Source organism: Lissotriton helveticus, chromosome 11 (genome assembly GCF_964261635.1).
Source record: "Lissotriton helveticus chromosome 11, aLisHel1.1, whole genome shotgun sequence".
Lineage (NCBI taxonomy): Eukaryota > Metazoa > Chordata > Amphibia > Caudata > Salamandridae > Lissotriton > Lissotriton helveticus.
Window position 1 is genome coordinate 1,157,114,198 of NC_136072.1, and position 24,567 is coordinate 1,157,138,764.

At 48.6% G+C, this 24,567-nt stretch overlaps 1 protein-coding gene across 11 annotated transcripts in view; it reads right to left on the minus strand.

Moving 5' to 3' along the window:
• The window catches only part of EP400 (E1A binding protein p400), a 522,955-nt gene that overhangs the window by 40,796 nt on the left and 457,592 nt on the right, over positions 1–24,567 (minus strand). For 8 of the 11 annotated variants that reach the window (XM_078667964.1, XM_078667963.1, XM_078667968.1 and 5 more), the window contains 2 exons: positions 23,768–23,901; positions 22,404–22,562 (listed from right to left, as the gene is read on the minus strand). In XM_078667964.1, coding sequence (XP_078524090.1) covers positions 22,404–22,562; positions 23,768–23,901 — 293 coding nt within the window. The remainder of the gene's footprint in view (positions 1–22,403; positions 22,563–23,767; positions 23,902–24,567) is intronic. The other 3 variants (XM_078667967.1, XM_078667965.1, XM_078667969.1) reach the window with 1 other exon arrangement.

Here is a 24,567-nt window from a genome sequence, read left to right on the forward strand (position 1 = left end):
TAATGTAAAATGCACGATATAGGGTATCTTAGAGAAGTCATCTGAAACTCGGCCAACTCCTAGTGACCTGACTGAGTGGCTGCCTAGGCTGCCACCACAAGACATGTTTCTGGACCCCTGGGTCGAGAGCTTGCTGCTCTCGGGGTCCTGAAACAATGCATATCCTGGTACGAGGTGCCAAGCCCCATCCCCCAGGTTGGGCAGGGTTCACGAAGGGGAAGCTTCATAGGCATGCCGCCTTTGTGAGCCTCTCCAGACCATTTGTTGCTTTCAGCAACTGGCCCCCACTTTGGGCGGGAGAACCGGCAGGAAAAACAAGGAAGAAAGAGAGGTGTGCCCACCTCTGCCAACACCACCCCTAAGGTGGGGGAGGCGAGGTGAAGCACAACCTCAAGTCCCCACCATCTTGAGATGGGAGGACCCTGCCAACCAGGGATAGGCTCCTGCCCCATCCCACTGGAGGGTGGCAGAATAGGAGGTGTACGCCCCTAAATTTAGTATTGAATTGAATTGTATTTAGGGGCACCCTGAACCTTCCTTCCTCCGATCCAGCAAAAACAAGAAAAGAAGAAGGACAAGGAGCTGTGCAGAGCTAACAAGTGGACGAAGCCCACTGACTTAGCCCCAGCCCTACAGGCCCGTCTCCCCTCTAACCTGCTCCTGCGAAATCCTGGTGTGTCCAGCGCGGCCAGCAACCACAAATACCTCGGAGGACCTGCCTGCATTCACTTCCCAAGCTGTTTCTCCTGTGAACACCGGAGGTGTTTGAACTGCACCTTCTGGTCCAACCAGGAACCGCGAATCCAGCACACTCTGCACCTGCCGAGCCCGGCCCGTGTTTGAGTGAACAAACACCACAAGGAGGTCCCTCCGACGATCCTGACCCAAGATCCGGCGACCCCTGACCTGCCTCAAGTCTCCAGACGACGCCTGCAGCCTCAATCCAGAGGGCCCCACTACCGCGACCAGAGTGGGTAAGAAAATCCGACGTCCAAAGGCACCCCTGCATCAGATGCCCCTGGCCTTGTGTGCCTAACCCAGCTGTCCCTAACCATCCCTCTACATCCCAACTTACCCCTCGAAGTGATGGTCACTCCTGGAAGATCCTCATCCCCGAGCTTGCAGTGTTTCTTTGTCCCAGAGAAATCCCATTGAAATCAACAGGACACCCGACCTCAAAACAGCACCCTGCACCCGGCTGCCCAAGTGCCGCTGAGGGTGCCCCTTTGGTGCTAACTTGGTCCCCAACGTGCCCTGAGCTTAGCCCTAGGAGGTTTGCTCCCACAACCCTGGTGCCTGCTTGCCAGCCACCACTAACCGGAGTCCCCCAATCCCCCATTGGATAACATTGGGCCTCAACATTCTGCACCGGCCGCCCGAGTGCCGCTGAGGGTGCAACAACAGTGCATCTCTGACCCTGGGTGACCCCTGAGTCTAACCTCAGAACCCTAACTCAAAAGACCGATTACTTACCTTGAAACCGATAACTCATTTTTCCTCATAGGATAACATTAACACTTCTTCTCCCAAAAAGTTTCTAAGTGTCGACTTTTGAAAACTGCCAATATTCCTTAAAAATCAGATGAATAACCAAAACACATTTTCTCAACTGTTTTCAGGAAATGTACCAGTGCTGAATCCAGGATCCAGCACTGAGTAAGAAAAAGTAATGATAACCTAACTTACCTGCTAAGTGAATTTCCTCCCATACGACAACATTGGAGATTCTATGTGGAAATGTTTCCAAGTGCAACTTTTGAAATACAATAATATTCCTTAAAAAACGTACCTTTAACTAAAACGCATTTACTTACCTGTTTTTGGGAAATGTCCCAGGGCTGAATCCAGGATCCAGTCTTGTGTTAGCAAAAGTAATCCGAAAAGTAATTAACTGCATTTTACTTAAAAAGCCCATTCAATTGAATGTACTATACCTGCATATGTTGCAAACTGCTTTCTTAAAACTGTAACCAAAACCAGTACAAGTTACACTGCTATTTTGAGCTGTGTTCATACAAGTAATTTACTACTGAAAAGTATTTTTATGCTTACCTGTACCAGGCTTGCTTGGTTCTATAAATAAAACAATAGTATATTTTTTTGTACAAAACAATTGGCCTAGAGTTCAGTTTTTGAGTGTGTGAGACCATTTGCTGACTGAGTGTGTGAATCAAATGCTTTACACTGTCCTCTGATACTGCCTTACTGCTCGACCAAGCTACCACTTTAGAGAGTAAGGTTACATCCAACTTTAGCCTCTGCCAAACCTCCGGAGACTGCTGGACTCTGTGTACACTGAACCTTACTTTGGTGCGGTATATACAGAGCCAGTTTCTTACATTGGTGGATCAGCGGTGGGATACAAACTTGCATTTGTTGGAATACTTGGTTACCATCTGATCACATGACAGAACTCTTAAATTGGCATTTTTTTCTCAAACTACTAAAAGTCTTGTCAGGGCCTTGCTTAAGTCCCTTTACAATTTTAGAAAGTAAGAGTCACTATACTCAAGGGGAGAGGGGTTAGAATTTTTTGTTAAAATGTCTCAAAATAACCCAGCTATTAGTGAAGATAACCATAATAACATACAGGACATGGTTGAGGAGCTCAACCTCACCCCTTACCTTCACCTGTCTTTTCAGGAGTTAAGGGCCTTATGTAAAATAAAAACATAGCCATGGGCCAGCATCCAACCAAACAAAAGCTCCAGGAGCTGTTGGCTGAGTATGCTAAGGCCCACCCTTCTGAGAATGGTGATGACCAACCAGAAGGGGAAGGCGGTGAGGAGGATGGAGATAGGTCCCACCTGCACCACTTCATAGGGAAGACAGGGTCCCTGTATCCTAGACTTCAAGAGTTAACCCTCGGGGACCTGGAGGCCACACAGGTGGCTCAGGCCCCAGTGAGGACATTGGGGGCAGCCCCAACGAGGACAGCTTTTTTGCAAGGCTGGCCAAAAGATTGGAGCTAGAGTCCAGACTCCTGGCTCTAGAAAAAGAAAGAAAGGAGATGGGTTTAGCACCCATCAATGGTGGCAGCAAAACAAATAACCAAGATAGAGAGGAATCTTATGATCCCAAAATCCCCAAAGGGATTGTCCCTAAATATGAGGAAGGTGATGATATCACCAAGTGGTTCACAGCCTTTGAGAGGGCATGTGAAGCCAGAAGGGTGAAGACGACTTTCTGGGGTACACTCCTTTGGGAATTGTTCTCTGGTAACTGCAGAGACAGGCTTCTGACACTCTCTGGGCCAGATGCAGGGTCCTATGATCTCATGAAGAGAAGTCTGATTGAGGGATTCGGACTCACCACTGAGGAGTACAGAATTAGATTCAGAGGGGCTCACAAAACCCAGAACCAATCCTGGATTGATTCTGTAGACTACTCAGTAAAAACACTAGGTGGCTGGTTAACTGGAAGCAATGTGCATGACTTTAATGGAATTTACAACCTGTTTATTAAGGAACACATATTAAGTAACTACATTGGCGAGAAGTTGCATCAGTATCTGGTAGACCTAGGTCCACTTTCTCCCCAAGAATTGGGAAAGAAGGCAGACCACTGGGTCAAAACAAGAGTAACTAGGACATCCACTGGGGGTGACCAAAAGAAAGGGGTTACAAAGCCTCCCCAGAAGAAAGATAGTGAACCCCTTTAAGATAAAAGTAAGGAGTCCCAGGTAGCCCCCAAAAAACCTGTCCAGGAGGGTGGGCCCAAAGACACCTCACAAACTAAACCAGGGTAGCAATGTGTGAATTGAGATCCCAACAGAATATGGTGTCACAACTGTCACAAGTCAAGACACCACACCAAGGACCCTAGCTGACCTAAAAACAAAATCCCTTGTACAACTCCAGGGGTGACTAATGTAGCCCCAGGGGTTGCCAGTGTAGCTCTGGAGGAAGGCTCCTTGGATGAGGAAGTCCTCCTAGCCTTCAACTGGAGAATGGGCCCAGGAGGTAATCTGGAGATCCAAGAAGGGAGTAGACACTCCCACCACCTACTGGTGAATGGAATCCCAGCCACTGCCCTGAGAGATACCTGTGCCAGTCACACTGTGGTGCATGACAGGTTGGTACTCCCACACCAGTAAGTCCCGAGGGAAACAAGAAGAGTAAGGGCTGTCCCAGGGGGTGTCACTGTTAGGCCTGTGGCTGTAGTGCCCCTAGCAATAGCTGGGTCCCTTAGATGGAGAAAGGTGGTAGTCAGTAAAGACTTCCCCCTTGACTGTCTCCTGGGGAATGACCACTTAGAGGCCGATCTGAGCCAAAGAGAGGTACTGGTCCAATGCCAGGCCTCACCCATGAACCCGGGGGGGGGGAGGGGGAGAGGATGGTGGGGGCTCAACCTGCAGTTAGTGCAGCTAAGCCCCAAAAGAGCAAGACGAAACAGGGTAGGAAAGGTGGGCACCTGTTAGCCACAGTTCCAGAGGGCCAGGGAGATTCTATTCCAGTGAGGGAAAACACCAAAATGGCACTGGTAAAGCCCCCCCTAGCCAACAAAAATACCTGACACATCATGCAGATATGGTTGAATTTCTATGAGCCAGTTAGGAGTCTTGCGGCGGTGTTGAGGCAGGCTTTCAATGGGGCCAGAGAGTTCTTGGGTAGCCCTGCAAGAATAGAGCATCCATATTCTAGTCTGGAAATGACTAGTGCCTGGATTGCTGTTTTAAGGTCATAAACATCGAGGAAGGATTTTAGGTGTCTTAGGTAACTCAGGTGGAATTTGGCCGTTTTGGCCATCGAGTTTATATGGCCACACATGTTCAGGCTGCCGTCAAGGGTTATTCCAAGGGATTTCGCTGAGTCAACAATGGTAGGAGGGCAGTTTAGTGCTGTGATGGTCTTGATCCATTCCTGGATGTCTGGTTTTGTTTTGGGTGGGGAGATTAGAAGAAATTCAGTTTTATTTGCATTGAGTTTAAGCTGATTGGCAGTGAGCCAATGGACTGTCAGTTTCAGGGCCTCGTTCAAGGAGAAAATGTCCTCAGGGGAAGGGGGCGGGTCTGTCTCACAAGGCGCTGCCAGTTTCTCAGGATCAAGGTTCTTGGTGTCTCTAACCCATCGTTTGAGAATCACGGGTTGAGGTGTCCATGTCTTGTGGGAACTGGGCAGGAGGAAGGTGATGGTGTGGTGGTCAGACCAATCACCAGTCATAAGTTTGACCGCTGATTCCTTAGCAATGATCCAGTCTAGGGTGGCGCCTTTCGAGTGAGTAGGTAGGGAGCAGGCTTGGGTAAGGGCTTGATCGGTCAAGAAGACTCTGATGGCATTGCCCTGAGGGTCCTTAGGATCGTTCCAATGCAGGTTGAAGTCACCAAGGAAAATGTCATTAGAGTTTGGAGACACCTTGGCTGTGATGATTTCCATGAGGAGATCCGTAAAGGTGTCATTCTTGCCTGGTGGGTGGTAAAAGATGTGAAGCTTGCACAGTTGGGAGGTGGTGTTTGAAATGGAGAGTGTGAGGTATTCGCAGGAGTCTTTAGGGTCCACCGGCAGTTCCGTAACATGGAGGTTAGAGCGGTAGATACAGGCAATGCCACCCCCTTTTTTCTTTGAGTGCCTGTCCATCCTTACAATGTTGTAATTGGGTGGGACTAAGAGGTCTAAGTAGGGCGATGAGGATTCCTTGAGCCAAGATTCAGTCAAGATCGCGAAGTCTAATTTATGTCTCAGGATGAGGTTGGCGACATCAGATGCTTCCTTTACAGCTGACCGGCAGTTTATTAGGAGGCAGGCTAGGGAGGGGTAAGAATGAGTGTCAAGGGTAGTAGCAGAGACGGGAACTCTAGCTAGGTTTCTATTGATCACCCCTCTGACGCGGAGGGTAGCAGGTCGGTTAGCGTTGTTTGCAACTGTGCAGATAGGGTCTTCTTCCCTTATGTCTGAGGGGCATGGGGTTGTCAAGGCCGAGTCGTAGCTACTGAGGAGGTCAACCATTTCTTCCTCCATGAGGTCTGATGAGTTAGGCGTGTCAGGGGTGGGTTTATAGGTAAGGAGGAGAGCAGGAATTTCCTCCTCCGAAGGGTGGCTGGGTTCCTTGCGCGGGCGCAAGTGTCGCAAGGATAGTGGTAGTGGGTGAAGGCGGAGCTTAGTGAAGGGGATGTGGCTCGCGTTCTGGGAGAGCCAGAGATTCGAGAAGGAGAGTTCGGTGATGTGAAGGAGGTGCTTTAGGTCCAGGATGGACTTGTGGATGCTCAGTGTTAACTTGGGGCTCTGCTGTGGAGCTTATCAATATCTCTAAGAGAGGTAGGTTCGGGCCGGCAGGGGGCCAGTTGCCTGGGAGCAGATCTGATAGAATGAGCTGGTGGCCTAGAGGTGGGTTTAGGCGTGCCGAGGGCCGGTTGCAGGCGAGCGATTCGGATGGAGTGTGGGGGACTAGGTCGATCCGCGTCCTTTTGAGAGAGAAGAATTTACGGGCAGGGGGGCGAAAGGGTGGGAGCGATTCTGTTGGACTGAGTTGGCAGCCTAGTGGTGGGGCTAAAATAACCAGAGTTCTGGGTCCTATTAGACGTTCCAATACAAGTGTGTGGGCCCTAGTAGGAGTTTCAGTAGCCCAGAGTGCGGGAAGATTACGCAGGCAGGAGGTTAAGGGTTTTGGGACGCTTCTGATGGTGGGTCCTGGATGCGTGATAGTGGGGCTAGGTTGGCTCGAGATGTGGGTCCTAGGGGGAGTTTCGGAAGCTGACGGAGCGGGGGGCGCATGAAGGTCTAAGTTCAGTGGTTGGCATGCGTTGGTGACAAGGTGACAGGGCCGGGTCGCCCAATGACGTGGTCATTGGCATGTGTGTTTGGTGAGAGGCTAGGTACACTTGGCGGAATGGGCAAGGGGTGGAGCGGAGGGAGCGTGGACTGGGAAGGGTTGTGAACATATTTTTTAAGGAGGGTGAAGAGATACGCAAATTTGATGAGGTCTTTGGGAGGCCCTTGAATCAGGATAATGCTGCTGTTGAATAAGGTGATGGTGAGGTCAGCATGCAGGTTTGTAGATGGTGTGATTGTGAGTTTTTTTCCGTGAGGGATGTTCCTGGCTTCCTGGACTTTGAGGAGGCTCAAGAAGGCATTGCGCCAGAGAGACGTTTTCCTGGAGTGGAAGATGAGGTCGTTAATGACAGTGCCCTGGTTCACACAGAGACAAAGGGTCTCAGGATGGAGTGTTTGAAGAATTTAGAGGCGGATTTGGAGAGATTAGGAGGATAGATAACGGTGTAGTAATTGTCGCCCGTGGAAGTCAAGCGGGGCTCTGCCATGCTGGGGAGAGTGATGAGACTACCATCCCAGCGGTCAGTATGCGTGGTGAGATGTATCAGCAGGTCAGCCCTACTGTCCAGGTTTACTTAGGGAACGTGCTACCAGGCCAAGATGGCAAAAGAGCAAATGCATGGTCTGTTAATCATTTGCCCATGCCTTGTAGGGGTTTACCAGGTCTCTTTCTGTAGAATAAGTTGAGAGGGCTGTTGAATATATGCCCATGCCAAGATGGCCGCTGTATAAGTCCTCTTTCTGTTATTAAGGGGAGCTTCTGGCTCAGTCCTCTTTCTATTGTTGTGAAAGCATATATCAGTCCTCTTTCACTTACTACTGGCAGTATAAAAATAGATCTATGGCGCCGCCGTGCATGGAAAGATGACACAGGAGTTTGCCTCTGTCAGTTGTATTGCGAGCACGCTGTCTGTTTGTTTCTGCTATATTTTCTTTATGTGCGATATAACGCTTTTTAACCTGTGCAGAGTTACACTTATATGTTTTTAATAAGACTTACCTATTTTATGCCATTATTCTCCTCGGTCCACCGCAGCCTGTGTTGTTTGTTGTTGAGGGAGTTCATGGCGATATTGTCCTTCGTTTCCCCACTTCCGAAAATGTGAATTGCGGGGCCATCTTGGAAGGGGCTGACTAGTCTCTTGGTTGCGCACACCTACTGGCAGTATAAAAATAGACCTATGGCACCGCGCCAAAGGCAAGCCAGTCTGCACCAGTTCGACGCCAGACATGCTGCCGGTTTTTAGAGAGATAAGGTCACCTATAATCGGGAGGAGTTGTGGAATATCAGGAAGCTGGGGAGTGATTGCTGGCAGGCTCGTTACTGAGGGCCCTTTTAGCTGCTTGCAATGTAGATTCCAAGCTACACTCACACCACTATCTTGCCACCCACTTCCCCGATCCCAAAAATATGTTAGCATATTCAGTCTCAATTGCCGCTCTTTAGCCAAACATCATGCGGACGTTCTGGATCTGTTAGAGGAGGCCTCTCCAGACTTCCTCTTTTTGACTGAGACATGGCTCTCGGATGACATGACTGCTGAACCTGGCCTTGCGCTCCCTGTGGGGTACAGTTTTCTTTTGATTAACAGAGCAACTAGAGGTGGGGGTATAGTGATTATTTTTAAATCATGTGACTCATGTTCTTTTACTAAGCAGAGGATCACTGGCTGTGAGAGCGCCCTTTTTAAGGTCACCTTGAGCCCTACCTACACCTTGTCTGGGCTCTTGATATATCGGCCTCCAGGACCGTCCCTAGGTTTTAGGGAAGCCCAGGTAGATATGGTCAGCACTTTAGCAGTTCACACCGCCAACTTTACTATTTCGGGGGATTTGAACCTACACTTAGATAAAGTATAGAACATTGATATGGCTAACTTTGCGGCCGACCCAGCAGCCTGCCAATTGTTACAGCTAGTAGCAGGCCCTACCCACATTGCAGGGCACTTACTAGATCCAGTTTTTACTAACATATCCCACATCGATCAGGTTAGGTTGGACAGACCATTTTTTGGTTTCAATGTCCCTTTACGATGTCACTCCTGCTCGGACGGAGGGCCAGTTTTCCCCTTGGAAAGGGCTGTAGTACAAATGAAATTGGGATCATCTGGATGCTTGTCTTTTGGCTTCTTGCCCGAATCTAGCTGAAGATTCCAACAAGGCTTACAGAGCATTCTCGGAGTGGATAGAGCACCCACTAGACAGCTTAATTTCTATGAAGCGCTCATCCAATCGCAAAACCAAATCACGGCCATGGTTCAAGACTGAACTCGTTGATATGCATAAGGGGTGCAAGACAATAGAACAGATATGGAGAAGGGACTTTTGCTCCACGGCCAAAGTCATCTATCAGACAGCAATCAAAAGCTACCATAAGGCCATATATCAGGCACGTGCAGTTTTTATCTCCAACCAAATACGTGAGAGTACTAATCCTTCTAAGAGTACATTCTCCATTCTAGCAAGTCTGCAATCTAAACAAACCGCAGCTGGGTCAACCATTAAGTCCAATAAACAGTGTGAGGACCTTGCCCTCTTTTTTGTGGAAAAGGTGGACGCCATCTATCGGTCCTTCCCGACCACTTATAGCATCCCTTAGGAGTCACGTGGTTGTCAACAGGCTAACACCCTCCACACCTTTCCGCCAATCACAGCTGATCAACTCTCTGCTCTTTGCTATAAGATCAAGTCAGGATCTCCTGCCGACCCATTTAAACCAAACCAATTTAGGAAAGTGCTGTCGACAATTTTACCGCCCCTGAATCAGTTGATAAATGGTTCCCTCAGAACAGCTGCGGTGCCCAGGGCCAGGAAACAGGCTAAAGTGATTCCTCTACTTAAGAAACAAACTCTTGATCCAGCCAGACCAGAGAAATACCGCCCTATTTCCTTGCTTCCATGGGCAGCTAAGAACACAGAAGCCTATGTGAACTCCATGGTTTTAGGCCGGGTCATAGCACGGAGTCAGCACTCCTAGCGGTTACAGAACACCTCTGGTCAGCTGTCGATGAGGGTCGAACGTCGGCGCTGATTTTGTTAGATCCGAGCGCCGCGTTCGACACAGTGTCGCATGGCATACTGTTGCGATGCCTTGCGGAGGCTGAAATTATGGGCTCGGCTTTGGAGTGGCTGGGTTCATTTCTTCATGAGAGGTCATTCACAGTTATTGCCCCCGCCGTTTGCCTCTGGCAAACATCTAGTTAAACAAGGGGTGCCTCAGGGCTCCTCCCTTAGTCCCCTATTATTTAATATTTATGTTCAACCTTTAGCGGCAGTTGCCAGCAGTACGGGTCTGACCATGGTCTCCTACGCTGACGATACTCCGTTGGTGGTGGCACTCTCTAATAACACCGAGGGAGACGCCCTTAAGTTTCAGGGCGACCTTGCGGCAGTGGATGAACAGCAACTGCCTCCAACTGAACTCTAACAAATCAGAGGTATTGTTAGTTGGTAGGGACCATGGTTGGTGGAGTGATCTCTGGTGGCCAACCAGTCTTGGTAAACCCCCCTCCCCCAAACAGGCAGTAAAAAACCTTGGGGTATGGCTTGACTCTTCCTTAAATTATCAAGTCCAAACAAAAAAACGTTCGGGACATGCTTTGGACTCCTCCGCGGCTTAGACCACTGTTGGGCTTTTTTGATGCCTCAACACGTCAGGTCATCATTCAGGCGACGGTTTTGTCAAGGCTCGACTATGCCTGCTCCCTTTATTTAGGGTCCAACAAGGCAGGGGTCTTGAGGATGCAAAGGGCACAGAACGCAGCTGCTTGAACACTTAAAGGTCTACGCAAATTCTGCTCCATGTTTAATGCTATCCGCCGTCTGCACTGGTTACCGGTGGCCAGACGCATCGAATTCATAACCTTATGCATTGCTTACAAGGTTTTGAAACTGGCCATGCCTCCCATTCTGGCTGATCTCCTGTTGCCTTATGCCCCCACGCGATATCTTCGCTCACAGGGTCAACATTTGGTGGTGGTTCCCTGGCCCCACAGAGCCCGGGCTGGTGGCCGCTCTTTTATTTACAGAGCCGCTACCCTTTGGAACTCACTCCCTGTGCAGATCCGTGGCCTTGACAACTACTCTGCATTTAGAAAGGCCATCAAGACCTACCCTTTCCCTGCTCCCTAGTCTCCTGCATGCTCTCGGCTGTGTTGTCTTTCCTGCATTAGCGCTAGGACACCAGCTTGCTGGGACAGCTGTCGCGCTTTACAAATAAAGATAACATAACATAACTATGAGTAGGGCATATAAGGACAGCTTCTATTGTGTAATGCAGGCACCTTCAAAATGGATGAGCCAGCACATGAAAAGTCAAAATGGCCATTTAACTCCGCATCAATCGTAGGTAGTGTAGTGTTCCGGCCCACCCTAAAACAACAGACAGGCAGCCAGGACCCAAAGAAGCCTGTAAGATAGACCCTTCACTTACCAGTCAGGAGCTAACGTGTGGTTCTGGGCACTGACAGCTGTCAGCAGCCTCTGACTTTCCTACACAAGCCCCCCCCCCCTCCCTGCCCAAAGGCCAGGAGACTCTGCCAACGTTGGGAGAGTCTTCCTAGTCTATCAGGCGAGGAAGTGGTGGGGAAGTGGTTTGAAAGTTGCAGGGCCTACTCTGCCTAATATCCTTCTGTCCAGGTCAGTCCCTTTGGGGAGCTGGCCTACCTCATCAGTTTCAGGACCTAATTCCCAAAGATCCTCTCCTTGCTCTTTGGTGTCATCACCCCATCTTTTTATTTTGGGTTCAAAGGTGCCTACCTCTGCAAAGTCTAACTTAGCCAGGGCAAAGCCCAGCTTACCCACAGAGGCTACCCACAGTTTGAGCAACCCAACCATGACCAATAGGGTCAGGGGGCCTAACTTGCTATTTGGCTGGGGGTTAGGCCACCATGCCAAGGATAGGGCTGCCATGAAGGCTAAACACCCAGCAGAGGCTGCTGACAGCTGTCAGTGCCCAGAATCACACCTTTAGCTCCTGACTGTCTGTTGGAAAACAAGGCATCATCTGTGAGGCCTGCACAAATAACCTAACTACATTTGTCCTTCACTGGGAACCAAACCTTTTAGTGCCTGACTCTCAGAGTGTAGCGTTGCAGAGCAGTTTGAGGCTTCCTCAAGGGAGGTGGTGTGGGCTAGTAATCGCCATTTGCAGGTGCGCAAAAAGAACTCAATAATGGATTGTCCGGTCTGTACTTTGCTTTATAAAAGTAAGAGTACATTTATTAAATACACACACTACTCAATACTATGCACCAATTTACAAATATACATATGCTGTTGGAATTACTTTGTGACGTTGCATAACATCTCCACCCCTCCCGCTGGGGGAGTGGGGTCTAGAACCACCACTCCCATGTATGCACATCATCTTGCCCCCAATGCAATTAGTTGAACATAACCTGGGGTGTGGGCCGTGCGCACTGGAACCAGCCCAGTGGCGACCCCCCCCATCCCCACCCATTACCTCAACAAGCAATAACAATGGGTACACCTGCCTTGGTGACATATGATCCTGACTGAGCATCTCCTACTGACTATAAAGTATGCACCTCTATATCTTAAGGGCTAGCAGTCTGGGATCTTCACCTAAGTGCAGCAGCAAGAATACATGTTTAAGCACCCTTTACAATGACAGTACTCAGCATATTTGTAGAACATTAGAATGCATTGCAATTACAGCCCCTAAAGGCATCACAGATTAAATCACAGGATTACGCATACACAGCCAGACATCCTAGCAGGAATGTCTGACAACATAACCCCACTTTGCTTATGACATCACCGTACACCAGTACTTCACAATACAAGTGACCTTCAGTCCCTCTAAAAGAAATAACATTAGTAAAACAATTTCTGGTGCAATTACACCTATTCACCTCCAGGGGATGCCCTTCTCCAGACATCACAAACTCAGCCCTTCACTCCTGGATGCACTTCTCAATACACCCTCAGCTTTAGAACAAAAGTTCCAGCCCAGAAGGTGTTAAAAGTGTTAAAGGTAGACTGAGCCTTTGAGGGGTTATTCCTTTCAAGTCCCCATGTGACTTAGGGAAGTACTCCTCTTCGTGCTGGGGGGGGGGGGGGGGAACCTGCGCTTCTCCAGCAGCTCCCCCAGCACCTTTGCACATGTATGGTGGTGACCCCGCTCTCCTGGGTCCACCACAAGCTGTGAAAACGCTGTGTTGCCCTTGCAGGCCGGTCCTGGCCTGCAAGGCATTATGGGTATTGCCTCATAATTGATGAGCGGCTCTCCCACCGCGCAGGGAAGAGCCGCGATGTAGGCCTCCGGCCGCTTCTTGGGCCTCGGTGGGGGGGCCCAGTCTCTCCCGGACCCCCAGGTGACTGTATGCGGCTTGGGGAGTTCACCCCCGGCCGCTCCTTTGATTTTCCGGGGCCCGGTCCCAACCGGGCCCCTTGCACCTCTAGAGGTCGTCTCGGGGGCCCGGTTCCACCCGGGGCTCCCGCATGCCTGTTGGTGGAGGGCAGCCCAAAAAACCCACCCCCGGCTGCCCCCGCAGGCTTCCCGCCCGGCCAGCACTCTTCTGTGCATCTGCGGGAGTCGGCTCCTGTCTTCGGGTCTGCCCACTCCGGCGGGCAGACGCTTGGAATCCCGCGGGTCCTCCTGGACCACGGGGGAGTGCAGCTGCACTCCCCCCCACCTTCTCTCGCACATCGGGCCCGGGAGATGGCGTACCGGGACCCCAAGGCCAGCTTCAAGGGAGCATGACGGCGCTCCCCATCCTTGGACATTTCGGTGGACACCTGGGTGGGCTCCTGGCGCCCCGCTTGGGGGTACGTCGCTGCCCGGCTTGGCTTCGAGGCCCGGGGTTGGGGTCCCGGGTCCCCTCCAAACCTCTTCACGAGGGACGCGATGGCGCTCCCCTGTCTCCATCTTCGTTGGGGGCCAGGGCGGGCTCCTGGACACTTTCACGTGGAGCGCGATGGCGCTCTCCAGTTTCCCTTCTTCTGGGGGCAGCCCCCGGGGACCTGACCCACCCCGGGGGCATCTCTGAGACCGGCGCGCAGCCCCACGCGCTTAGTCGGCGGACTTCTTAGGGGTTAAAGGTTGCCTACCTTCCAGGGGCCATATCCCAGCCCATGGGGATCCAATCTGCCCCATGTTTGCGTTTTCCTGCTCCTGGTGGCACCCCCAGCCACTGGGAGCACTCTCCTGCGCCCTCCGGGTCTCCAGGAGGGTGAATTCTGCAGGGAGCGGTCTTCACTGGCTCCCTGTTCCAGCCTTTCACCTGCTCTCCTCTTGGGACTCTCTTCTCCCTGTGCAGAGGCCTCTGCTTCTGCGCACCGGTCCTGGGCTCTTCTGGCGCTGATAGGGCCCTCGGGGGCAATCAAGGGGTCTCTCCTTCCAAATGCCCATTGCCAGGCTCCAGCACCTTCCGCCTCAGCAGACCACACCCCAGAGAGAGCTTCTCTTCCTGTGCAAGCACTTTTTAAAAGTTGAGTAGGGGGCTGGCAGGAAGTCTCTGTTTGTCCTATCAAACAGCAACACATCCCTTCCCTGCCCCTGCTCCCTCCTTGTCCAGCCTCTGGGGTTGTTCAAAATGGTGTCGTCCAGGGTCTCCGGCCACATGGCCTCTGAAACAAGAACCTTTCTCCCCTTGCTGCCTTCCCTCCTTGGTGCAGCCCGGTGCCTGGCCCCCAGTGATAGCTGCTGATGGATGAGCCTGTAGCCCCTCCCACAGCAGAGGCACCCCCACATGGTCGCACCACCCGAATCCCAATAACTTTAGACCACACAAGTTTCTGTTTTATGGAAGAATTGAGGCCGCAGTTTATTAGGCATTACCACTTACAAGCGATCCTTTACACACCATTATTTTTTTTGTCTGGCGAGCCTCGGTCCTTACCCCATCAACTTTGCACTGTACCCTACATCCAGTGCAGCTATCTTCGCCAAGGTGACCTATCACCGTCCTTAACCCCCATTTGCTCTACACTGTGCCCTACATTCAGTGCAGCTATCTTTGCCCAGGTAACCCATCACCTGTGGACGCACCCTTTCCTATCACTCCGGGCAAGCTTGTGCTTCCACCCCGACCCGGTAACCTTTTACCTCCGGGTGCCACGCACTACTTGGGTAAGCGTCTGCTTTAACCCAACCGGACGGCCCTTTTGCTTCCGGTGCCCACTCACTCCCGGGTAACCATCGGGTTCCCACCCGGCCGGGTGACCTTTCACTTCCGGTGTCCACACATTTCCTTCTGGGTAAGCGTTTGTTCCCACCACCGCCCGGTTCCTCTTCACTTCCGGTGTGTACCCTCTTTGTTACCTGGACAAGCCGATGTGTTTCCCGCCCGCCAAACCGGATTTCCTGTTTTCATAGCCTCAAGTGTAGTTATTTTCAAAGTTAGGTGCATGGATTGTGGTGTTTATGGCCAAATGATGCCGAAAGCACAAATATCAATGAGCTCGTGCCACGGTTGCTAGTGCTTGGGGCATTAGTCTGCACTCCCGCTACAGTGATTACAATGGTTTATAAAGGACTACCAAGAGCCTACTATTCTTTGTTTCTTTAAAAAAAAAGAATTGTAAAAATTGACAGATACAATATATATTGAGGGTAAAGAAAGTCATGACCTAGGTGGTGACAGTAGTGATGATGAATGTGGGTGCTGAAGGTGAAAGGTTAGGTTTAAGAATAAAAGACAGGTTGCATGACAGGTGGTTGTGCGGGATTACTAGCTGTGGCGAAATGGGAATGCGAATGCACCCTTGGGAAGAGGGGCAAGGCCCATGCCGGGGGTTTGGGGTGGGGGGTGTTGGGAGAATGACGAGCTCCCAACACCCTCTGCCCCCTTCCCCAGCACGCCTCCATCAATGCCGGAGGGTGGGAGTACAAGGGTGGCATGGATTTGGTAAAGGGTCAGTGAAGAATTTAGAGCGTTCTTGGTAGGTCACACGCTGAGAAGTAGTCCACATGTGTTTGGGGTAACAACATAGGGAATGTACGGCGCACAAGGGTTGTGAATAAGAGAATAGGTACTGGTGGTATATTACAGTGGGAGTTATGCTACAAACTATAGACACGCCTGGAGCTCAACACTAGGGGGGTGCCAGTAGAGGGACAACGGTAAAAAATGTGCCTGAACGGTTATCAAGGTCGTGGGCGACGAAGACTGGGCACAGGTGGTGCGGATAAGAGGGCTAGTATGTTGGTTTTAATTTGGATTATAAGTAAAGGAGCAGTGCATTGGGCCAGAGAAGGGGGTAAGTAGTGGTGGAGGTCACGGACAGGGCAATAGAAAGCAGGTACAAGTATAAGGGGTCCGGGACTAGAATAAAAAGTAAGCAAAAAAATAATAATAATAATAAAAATAAATAAAAAAATAAGTACAGCAGGACGGGCAGCAGGCTGGAAAGTATAAACAACACCGCCAAGACAGCGCTGGGGGTACGGTAGCAAGTGTATGCACCACTGCTGCCAGGCACATTGCCATAAGTGGGGGTTTTAAGAGCTACCATGGGTGGGAGATGGTAGGTTAACAGACAGGGTGTGGCGTACATTGCAGGTTGGCCGACCTTGGCAACAGGGGAACATGGTTTCCAGCGTCAGAGTTGACTTGTCATTGGATCGGATTGTTTGCTGCAAGGTGCTACGAAGATAGTGCCCCTTTATCCAGACCATGGAAGAGCACCTGCCGGGTCACAGATGCCGTTCTAGCACCAATTCACCATAACAGATGCGAATATGCAGTAAGGGCACACCGCAGTGGATAAGATCTGAGGTAGTTGAAGTGAGTCTTGGTGGCTCGCAGGCACACATGTCCTGAAAGGAGGAGCATTGGTAAGTGTAGGTATGGTCCTACTACGACGCAACGCACAGTGGGGGCACACGGCAGGTAGAAAAAAAAAGAAAAAGGGGGGAAATATAAGCAGCGAAAAATGTAAATGGTATGGCCAAGTACTTGTGCTTCCAAAAAAAAAAAGAAAAAAAAAGGCACCAATGTGTATACAACAGAAGAAATTTCACATGGATGGAGTGGCGAGTTGATAATGTGGTTATCAAAAAGGGCAAACACGATAGTTGAGTAAATGTGAAGCAGAAAGAGTTTTCTCTACAGGTTCTTCAATGTTCACATGTAAAAAACAAACAAAAAAAAAACGGTTTAGCCTTCAGTGTGTAGGGAAAGAAAGGGCATGCAGCCCGGAGGAAATTAGCTACTACCCGGTGAAAAGTGTGAACAGCTGAAGAATGAAGTAATTGGTACGGAAAGTAGTTAATTCGGACAACATCACATAGCCTTTTCATGAAGCCATATAAAAAAGATCAAATTAGCAGGTAACACGGAAGAACTGTATATAGCGTACAGGTGGATGGGCAGCATTGCCCAGTTAGGCTCCTGGCTGGGTACAGGTAATAACAGGCGAGAGTCCTTTACTAGAATACATCCTAACCCAGAAATATGGGATGCCAGAAGCTCAAGGGAAACATGGTGTGGACAGTGGTGCAAGAAGTCATTAAAAAAAAAAAAATGTAATGCTTAAGCGGTATATGAAAGTCATCTCCAAGTGATTATTAGTCACCATTGCTGTGTTTTTGTTCTACTTCACAGAGTGCAGAGCGGTGTTGGGCGATCAAGTACTGTGACCTTTCCAGGGCTACAGACAGAGCTGGCGGCAATAAAGGGGGAATTCAGCATTGCTTTTCAACGGTCACAGAAGCACTGCGTAAAGATTCAAAAATGCTGCAACTAGTCAACAAAGGCTAATGTTGTGATTATTGACTTCAGTAGGAATAACTTCCCATCTATAGGAAGGTGCAACTTCTCTCTCGTTATAAAGAAATACATCTGAACTAGGAAGGAGCATGTATTATACAAAGTGGGGTACTCTGAGATCATTCCCTGGAGGTCCCTGGCAGCGGCTGCATCCCAAGGAGGGAGCCATACATCAGTCAGTTACAACGATAAAACGAAATAAGGCCAAATGTTCTACAGAACATATCGGCAATATTTAATACAAACTGTGGTAGGTGTATTAGAAGAATTCGTCACCTGTGCGAAGGACCAGAGTATTTTAATAATTCACCTAGGGGGAAATGACCTTCCAGGGATGGGGCGGGGGGAACTACTTCACATATTAAAGAAGGATCTCACCAATTTAGCTAGGATCGTGGACACCACTGAAGTCGTATGGTCTGACATAATTCCTAGGAGGGTATGGGCTGGTGCGCGCTCCCAAAACGGCATGGAGTTGTCAAGGAAGAGGCTAAACAGCCTCATGGCCAAAAATTTTAAAGGGGGTAGGTTTAGGTAGCATCAGGTACACCCTGGTTAACTTGCGGCAGCCGCACCATTACAGAGCAGATGGTGTGTACCTATCGGACACGAGAACAGATGACCTGCTACGGAATATGCTAGCAGCATTGAATGCGAGGAGCTGTTGGTAGTTCGCAAGAATGGGGCCGCAGTAATGGCATGGGGGGCCTCTCTGGCAGCGATAGCTCTCAGCGAGGCATGGCGGTACTTACAAAGCGATCCAAGAGGAATACAAAAGCAGGTTGCGAAGCGGGCACAGACCGCAAACGGGGCAGTCAGGACCCAGGGGGTCACTGGCAAGCTCCCCCGAGCCCCCCCTGGGTTGAGGTGACCCGGAAGTAAACAATTGTGCAACAGAGGGCAGAGTCTGTGGCATGGAGGAAGTTGGGATTCCGGTTACCGGGTCACCTCGCAGAGATGGGGGGGGGGACAGTAAATCAGGTTTGACGGGCGGGAAGCACATCGGCTTGCCCAGGTAACAAAGAGGGTACACACCGGACGCTTACCCGGAAGGAAATGTGTGGACACCGGAAGTGAAAGGTCACTCGACCGGGTGGGAACCCGATGGTTACCCGGGAGTGAGTGGATACTGGAAGCAAAAGGGCCGTCCTGTTGGGTTAAAGCAGATGCTTACCCAAGTAGTGCGTGGAAACCGGAGGTAAAAGGTTACCCGGTCGGGCTGGAAGCAGAAGCTTGCTCGGAGTGAAAGGAAAGGGTGCGTCCACAGGTGATGGGTGATGACCAGTCAGAAGGGGAAAGGGAGGAGAATGTGGGGGATAGTTACCCTAGGGAGGAAAAGGGACCCAATACCCTTAACTCCAAGAATCAACCTCTGGGGACCTAAAGAACACATAGGTGGACCAGGTCCCAGAGAATACATTGCGGAACTTCCCAGTAAAGAGGACAGCTTTTGCGCAAAGCTAGCCAAGAGATTAGAACTAGAGTCCAGACTCCTGGCTCTAGAGAAGGGAAGGAAAGAGATGGGTTTAGCACCTATCAATGGTGGCAGCAATCAAAATAATAAGGATAGAGAGGAATCTTATGATCCTAAAATCCCCAAAGGGATTGTCCCTAAATATGAGGAGGGTGATGATATGATATCACCAAGTAGTTCACAGCTTTTGAGAGGGCTTCTGAAGCCAGGAAGGTGAAGACTTTCTGGGGGGCACTCCTGTGGGAACTGTTCTCTGGCAACATGCAGAGACGGTTTGAAAAGGTGGTTTTGACACTATGGGCTGCCCGGATTTTTCGCTTTTTGAGCACATAATTGTTGAGCTTTTACTGTGGGGAGCCTCTTAAATTGGGACTCACCCACAGTGAACTTAGGATGTAAGAGACTGCATGGGGATTTCACTGGTGTCCCCCTGGCTTGACCAGGCCACTGCGCAGCAGCTGGAGTAGGGGACCCAGGGCACACCAAGGAAAAGTGCATCAGAAATCTGGCAAAAAGTGGGGGGGATTTAAACCAATGCATCCCTACTTGGCACCAGGAGTCTAAGACTCAAAAGAGTAGAGAAACAGTCTCAAAAATGTTAGTCAAAAAGCGACTAGGGTACATGCTCTAACCGGATCTGCGCTTGCTGGCGCGGAAAAAGAAAGAACTGACGTCAGCGCGCATGGGTGATGCCTAAGTAATCTCTGTGACATCATCTCGGTGCTTACGACGCCAGTGACGGGCACGGAGCCGCATTACGCCACCTACCGACGTGCAGGGGTACTGCGGACAAAAAAACTTTCAGGATGCAGTCTGACGCCTAGGGATATTCTTAAGTAAGGAATCTATCACTAACATGTCTCTTTCAGATAAGCCAAGTTTTAACAAGTTTCCTAAAACTCAGTAACGTGGGAGCTGCTTTGATATTTATGGGCAAGCTGTTCCAAAGCACTGTAGCTTCAGAGGAGAAACAACTGCCCCCCCATTTGAGTCTCTTAAATCTAGGTCGCAAAATCATTAATACATTTTTAGATTTTAGATCTCGATTGGGAATGTACCAGGAGAGGGATTGTTTAAGGTACCTGGGGCCGGAATCGTGCAAGGCTTTATAAGTAAGGCACAGTGCCTTGAATTTTATCCGGTTAGCCACTGTAAGCCAGTGCAGCTTTTTGGTATAAGTTGAGAATGAAATTTGGGCAAGACAAGAATAAGCCTAGCTGCTGCGTTTTGAACACTTTGTAATTTCCTTGTGTACTGTTTTTGGACCTTAACGTATGGACCGTTAAAATAATCCAATTTGGAAAGGATTAGTAGTGAAATCACTGTTTTTCTGGCGGTAAGGACAATGAACGAGAGAATCTTCTTAATGATTCTCAAAGTATTATAACTAGAGGGGATGACCGAGGAGATGTGTTTATTAAGATTCAATTTCTCGTCAATGACTATGCACAGATTTTTTACTTTTGGGACCAGGATGGGAAGAGTTTCCAAATCCTTAGGCCAGCAAGCTCGGCTCCAGAATTGGAGTTTGTTGCCAAATAGAATGACCTCGGTTTTCTCCGAATTCAATTTAAGGCAGTGCTTACTCATCCAGTTACTGACTGCTCTCATACAGTTGTGAAACTGGGAGGAATTAAATTCTGCTTTGTTTGATGCTGAAAGGACAATCTGTGCATAGTCTGCATAAGAAGTGGGTAAAAACCCGAATGATCTAATCAGAGAGGAGAGTTCGATGATATAAATAATGAAAAGTAGGGGACTCAGGGAGGATCCCTGAGGGACCACACACGGGAGGGAAAAGGGCTTGGATGTAAAGTTTCCCAACCTGACTGAGTGCTCCCTATCTGTTAAAAATGACTCGAGTAAGTCCAGAGCTTCATCAGTGATACTCAATTTTTCAGTGCTGCAGACCCTCCTTTTTCAAGAATAGTTTGTATTTCATCTGTAGTCTTGATTAGAGCCGTCTCCGTGTAATGCTCGGCCCTAAAGCCGAATTAGGCAGGGTCCAATATCTGAATGCCCTGGATGAACTGAGCCATTTAAGAATTAAAGGGGTTTCCAACTATTTTCGTTGGAAAAGGCAGCCTCGAGATAGGGCGATAATTTGCTGGATTATCAGTGTCCATACTGGGTTTTTTAAGGAGTGGGAAAAAGGAGGCCTTTTTCCACAGTTCACAGAAATTGCTTTGATTTAATAATGCTTGTAAAATCTATATCTCCAGAACCCTATGGGGATCTTTTTTGTTCCAGTGTCTAAGATCTTATAAAAATACAGTCTTTTTATGAATTTGTATCCGGTTTCTTGAGTGTTATGTTGATTTCTTCAATTGTTTTGCTGCTGTTTAAATGCTTAACACTTGTTCCTCCGCATACGCCTTGCTGCTCAGTGCCACAGCTACCCAGCTGAGGGTTCTACAGTCTAAACCTACTGGACCTAAAAGGGTTGGTAAGTGTATTACACGGTGAGGCCACCCAACCACACCTCATAAGAGGGTTTAAACCCTGTATGTACCTTGCACACTGGAAATATTTTAAAGCAATATGTTCTGTAAGCGACAGAAATCAAGAGAGTGAGCTCTGGAGACACGTAAGACAGGTTTGGATGTTGACTCACAACGTGGCAGGTATATGGTGGCCACAATGAAATTTCTGGGGCAGGGATGGAACCAATGTGGAGCCACATGATGCCACCTACCACTGTAGCCATCAGAAGGGTCCTGCATGTGATCAGGGAGACATGGACGATACTACCCGATCATTTCACGCATGGTTTGTTTGTGCCACAACAAAATACAAACCATGTTAGAAGATCTGTGAGTGAGGTTGCCCAAACCAGTTAACTTCTTCCAAGTGCAGTACATTTTGAGAATACAAACGGGATAAAAGACGTGAATGCGTTTGATCAAGATTTCCCACTTTAGAGTGCTCTTCTATGCTAAATTGACTATGTTGTGGTTCCAAGCTAAGAACCACATATTACAACCATAGTTCCTAGAAATGTTGAGCCTATATTTTGAAAAGTGATTTAATCTCAACTACAGGGGAAGCAAAAACTGATATGGCAAAAAGTTGAGAACTAGTATTAGCAACCCGCAGGAAAAAGGAACTGACATTTTAAATGGCAGTCTATATGCATCACATCAGAATGGCCCACATATCTGTCGATATTAAAGATTTACCAATGCAGTCACCTGCCTGAGAATATTTTTAATAGATGGAGAATCCGTGTGAAGAAATATCCATTAGAAGCTAAGATACCAATCAATGTGGAAAAAGCAGCAGCAGGTCATAGTACGAATGAGAAATAACAGAGCAGGACAATGGAATAGGGAACATCTAAAAGAACAAATCACAATAAGGAATCACAAAGAAGAGAACCTCAGAACATTATTTGAAAACAGAAATATCCTGGCCAGATATGCCTACCTGGATCTGGGTCTGGACTTGCTGGGAACCAGGTGGTTTTTGGGTCTGAGCCATTGACGTTGTGAGGAACTGTGTTTTGATAGTTGGTTGGGTGGTGTAGGTCATTTTCTGCTGCTGTGCCTGGGCCTGTTGTGCCGTGATCTGGAGGGAAAAGTAAGACTGAGCATTACCAGCCCAGGTGAGAAGCTTATAGGATGGCACAGCAAGGAGGAGAGCAATCAAGTGAAAACACAAAGTCAGGATCTGCAGAGTACTAGCTCTCCGAAGGCATGCAGCCTACTTGGGGTGCAGGATGACTACCCAAATTGCAACTCATGGTAGATTAGGAGATACTGCTAATGTCGCACGTCCCTGCTAGTGGTATCCCTTGTCACAGAGAAAAGTTCTGGTTCTGGCCCACAAGTCAAGTTTATTGAAGGGCACCCATTTCCATGCATGCAAACGGTATGGATGGCGGTATAGACATTCTAAAAATGGGTAATACAAATGCAACAGGACATAAATAAGGACATCAAAATGCTGTGGATTTATACAAACAAACATGCATAAAGGTGAATATTTTGATTTTTTTTTTCCAGTAAAATCTTGTCAGTTAACGCCTAGCACCTATTTTGCAAGACAAGGGCTTATTCAAAGAATAAAACAGAAATTACTTTTAACATCCACAAGATTGCATAGTGTGTTCCCCAGAAGAGCTACTTCCTCAATGACAGCAAACTGTCTTGGGGTCCAACTGACTAGCCTTTGGATAGAAATCTAAAGTAATGCCTGTAGTTACTCAGCAAACAGTTGCGGTGTGGATTCCCTAAGTTCTTCCATTCCACTCCACATTGAAGCATGCTATTGCTAATGTCTGTTGGCAATAAAAGGGCCAGATAGACCGTCCACTGCCTCTACGCATTCATACATCCGTAGCTTTTCTTCTCCTTCACTCTTTGCCAGGGTCTCAAATTGCTCGGAGCAGACACAAGGAGAATCGCTTACGCAATATACCCAACTGATATTCACGTTCAGATTTCTATTATGGATACTTTATCAAAATGTTTAGCATTAGCACTCCAAAGGTTCACACGAAACAGTATATCTGACTCCCAACATTCGTAGAATGTTTAAGATACCTATCAAAATCACCAAACTAAAACCAATGATGCTCAATTAATTATTAAACACAGCCTGCGGATTTGGAAGTTACTTAAAACATGAAGATTAATGACCGATTTCTCACACAGGTGCTAATGTTTTTGTTTTGGACTGCATTAACACAGAACATGCACATACATTCTTACAGAGTGTATCAGTGAGAGCAGCTTCCCAAAAATAAACATGTCCATATGCTGTAACCCTTCCCAGACCCCAGTCACTACCTTCTGCTGCATGGTAGGCTGGCCTGCAGCCCCCTGTGATTGCAAGGCTTTCTGCTGCTGCTGCTGCTGCTGCTGCTGAGCCGCGTGGTGTTGTTTCAGTTTCAGAAGTGGCTGGACGTGCAGAGGCTGCCCTCCTACAAAAAATAAAACATTCACAATTCTTTACTAGTCTGTTGGATGCACACAAATCATATAACAAGACTCCAAAAGCAAAAGGTCATAGAAGAAATGGCTCTGAATAACAAAGAAACTTGCACATAACCTGATTTCCTGGTGTGACAACTGTCTGCGGAGAAGCACACTTCTTACAATATACCAAGCCTTCAGGGAGAGTCTAAGACAGCCACTTCACTAGAAACCTTGCCATATTTTGGAAATTTGTAGGAAATCATCAATATTCCAAACAGCACCCACTCCCAAGTACCTTTTCACTGCCCAGTTGAAAGCAGACTTTGAACGTTTACCAGATTGTTATAAGGATAAGATTCACTTCAATCTGCAACTCCTAGTCCTTAGGATCTTTACGTTATTAACCCCTTCCACGCTCATGACGAGCTGGGCTCGTCATGAGGTAGCCTCCTCGCACGCTCATGACGAGCCCAGCTCGTCATGAAACATGGGAATGATCAAATGTCAGCACAGGAGGGGAAAATGCATAGCATCGATGTGGTTAATGTGCAGCACCAGTTAGAAACGAGCCAGAGACTACAGATTTGTAGGAAGCTGGTATTGTATGTGGTGTACCTAAATGAGGTCCACTATGTAGAAAGTCAAGACATCCCTTATTAGTTTAAATTTGC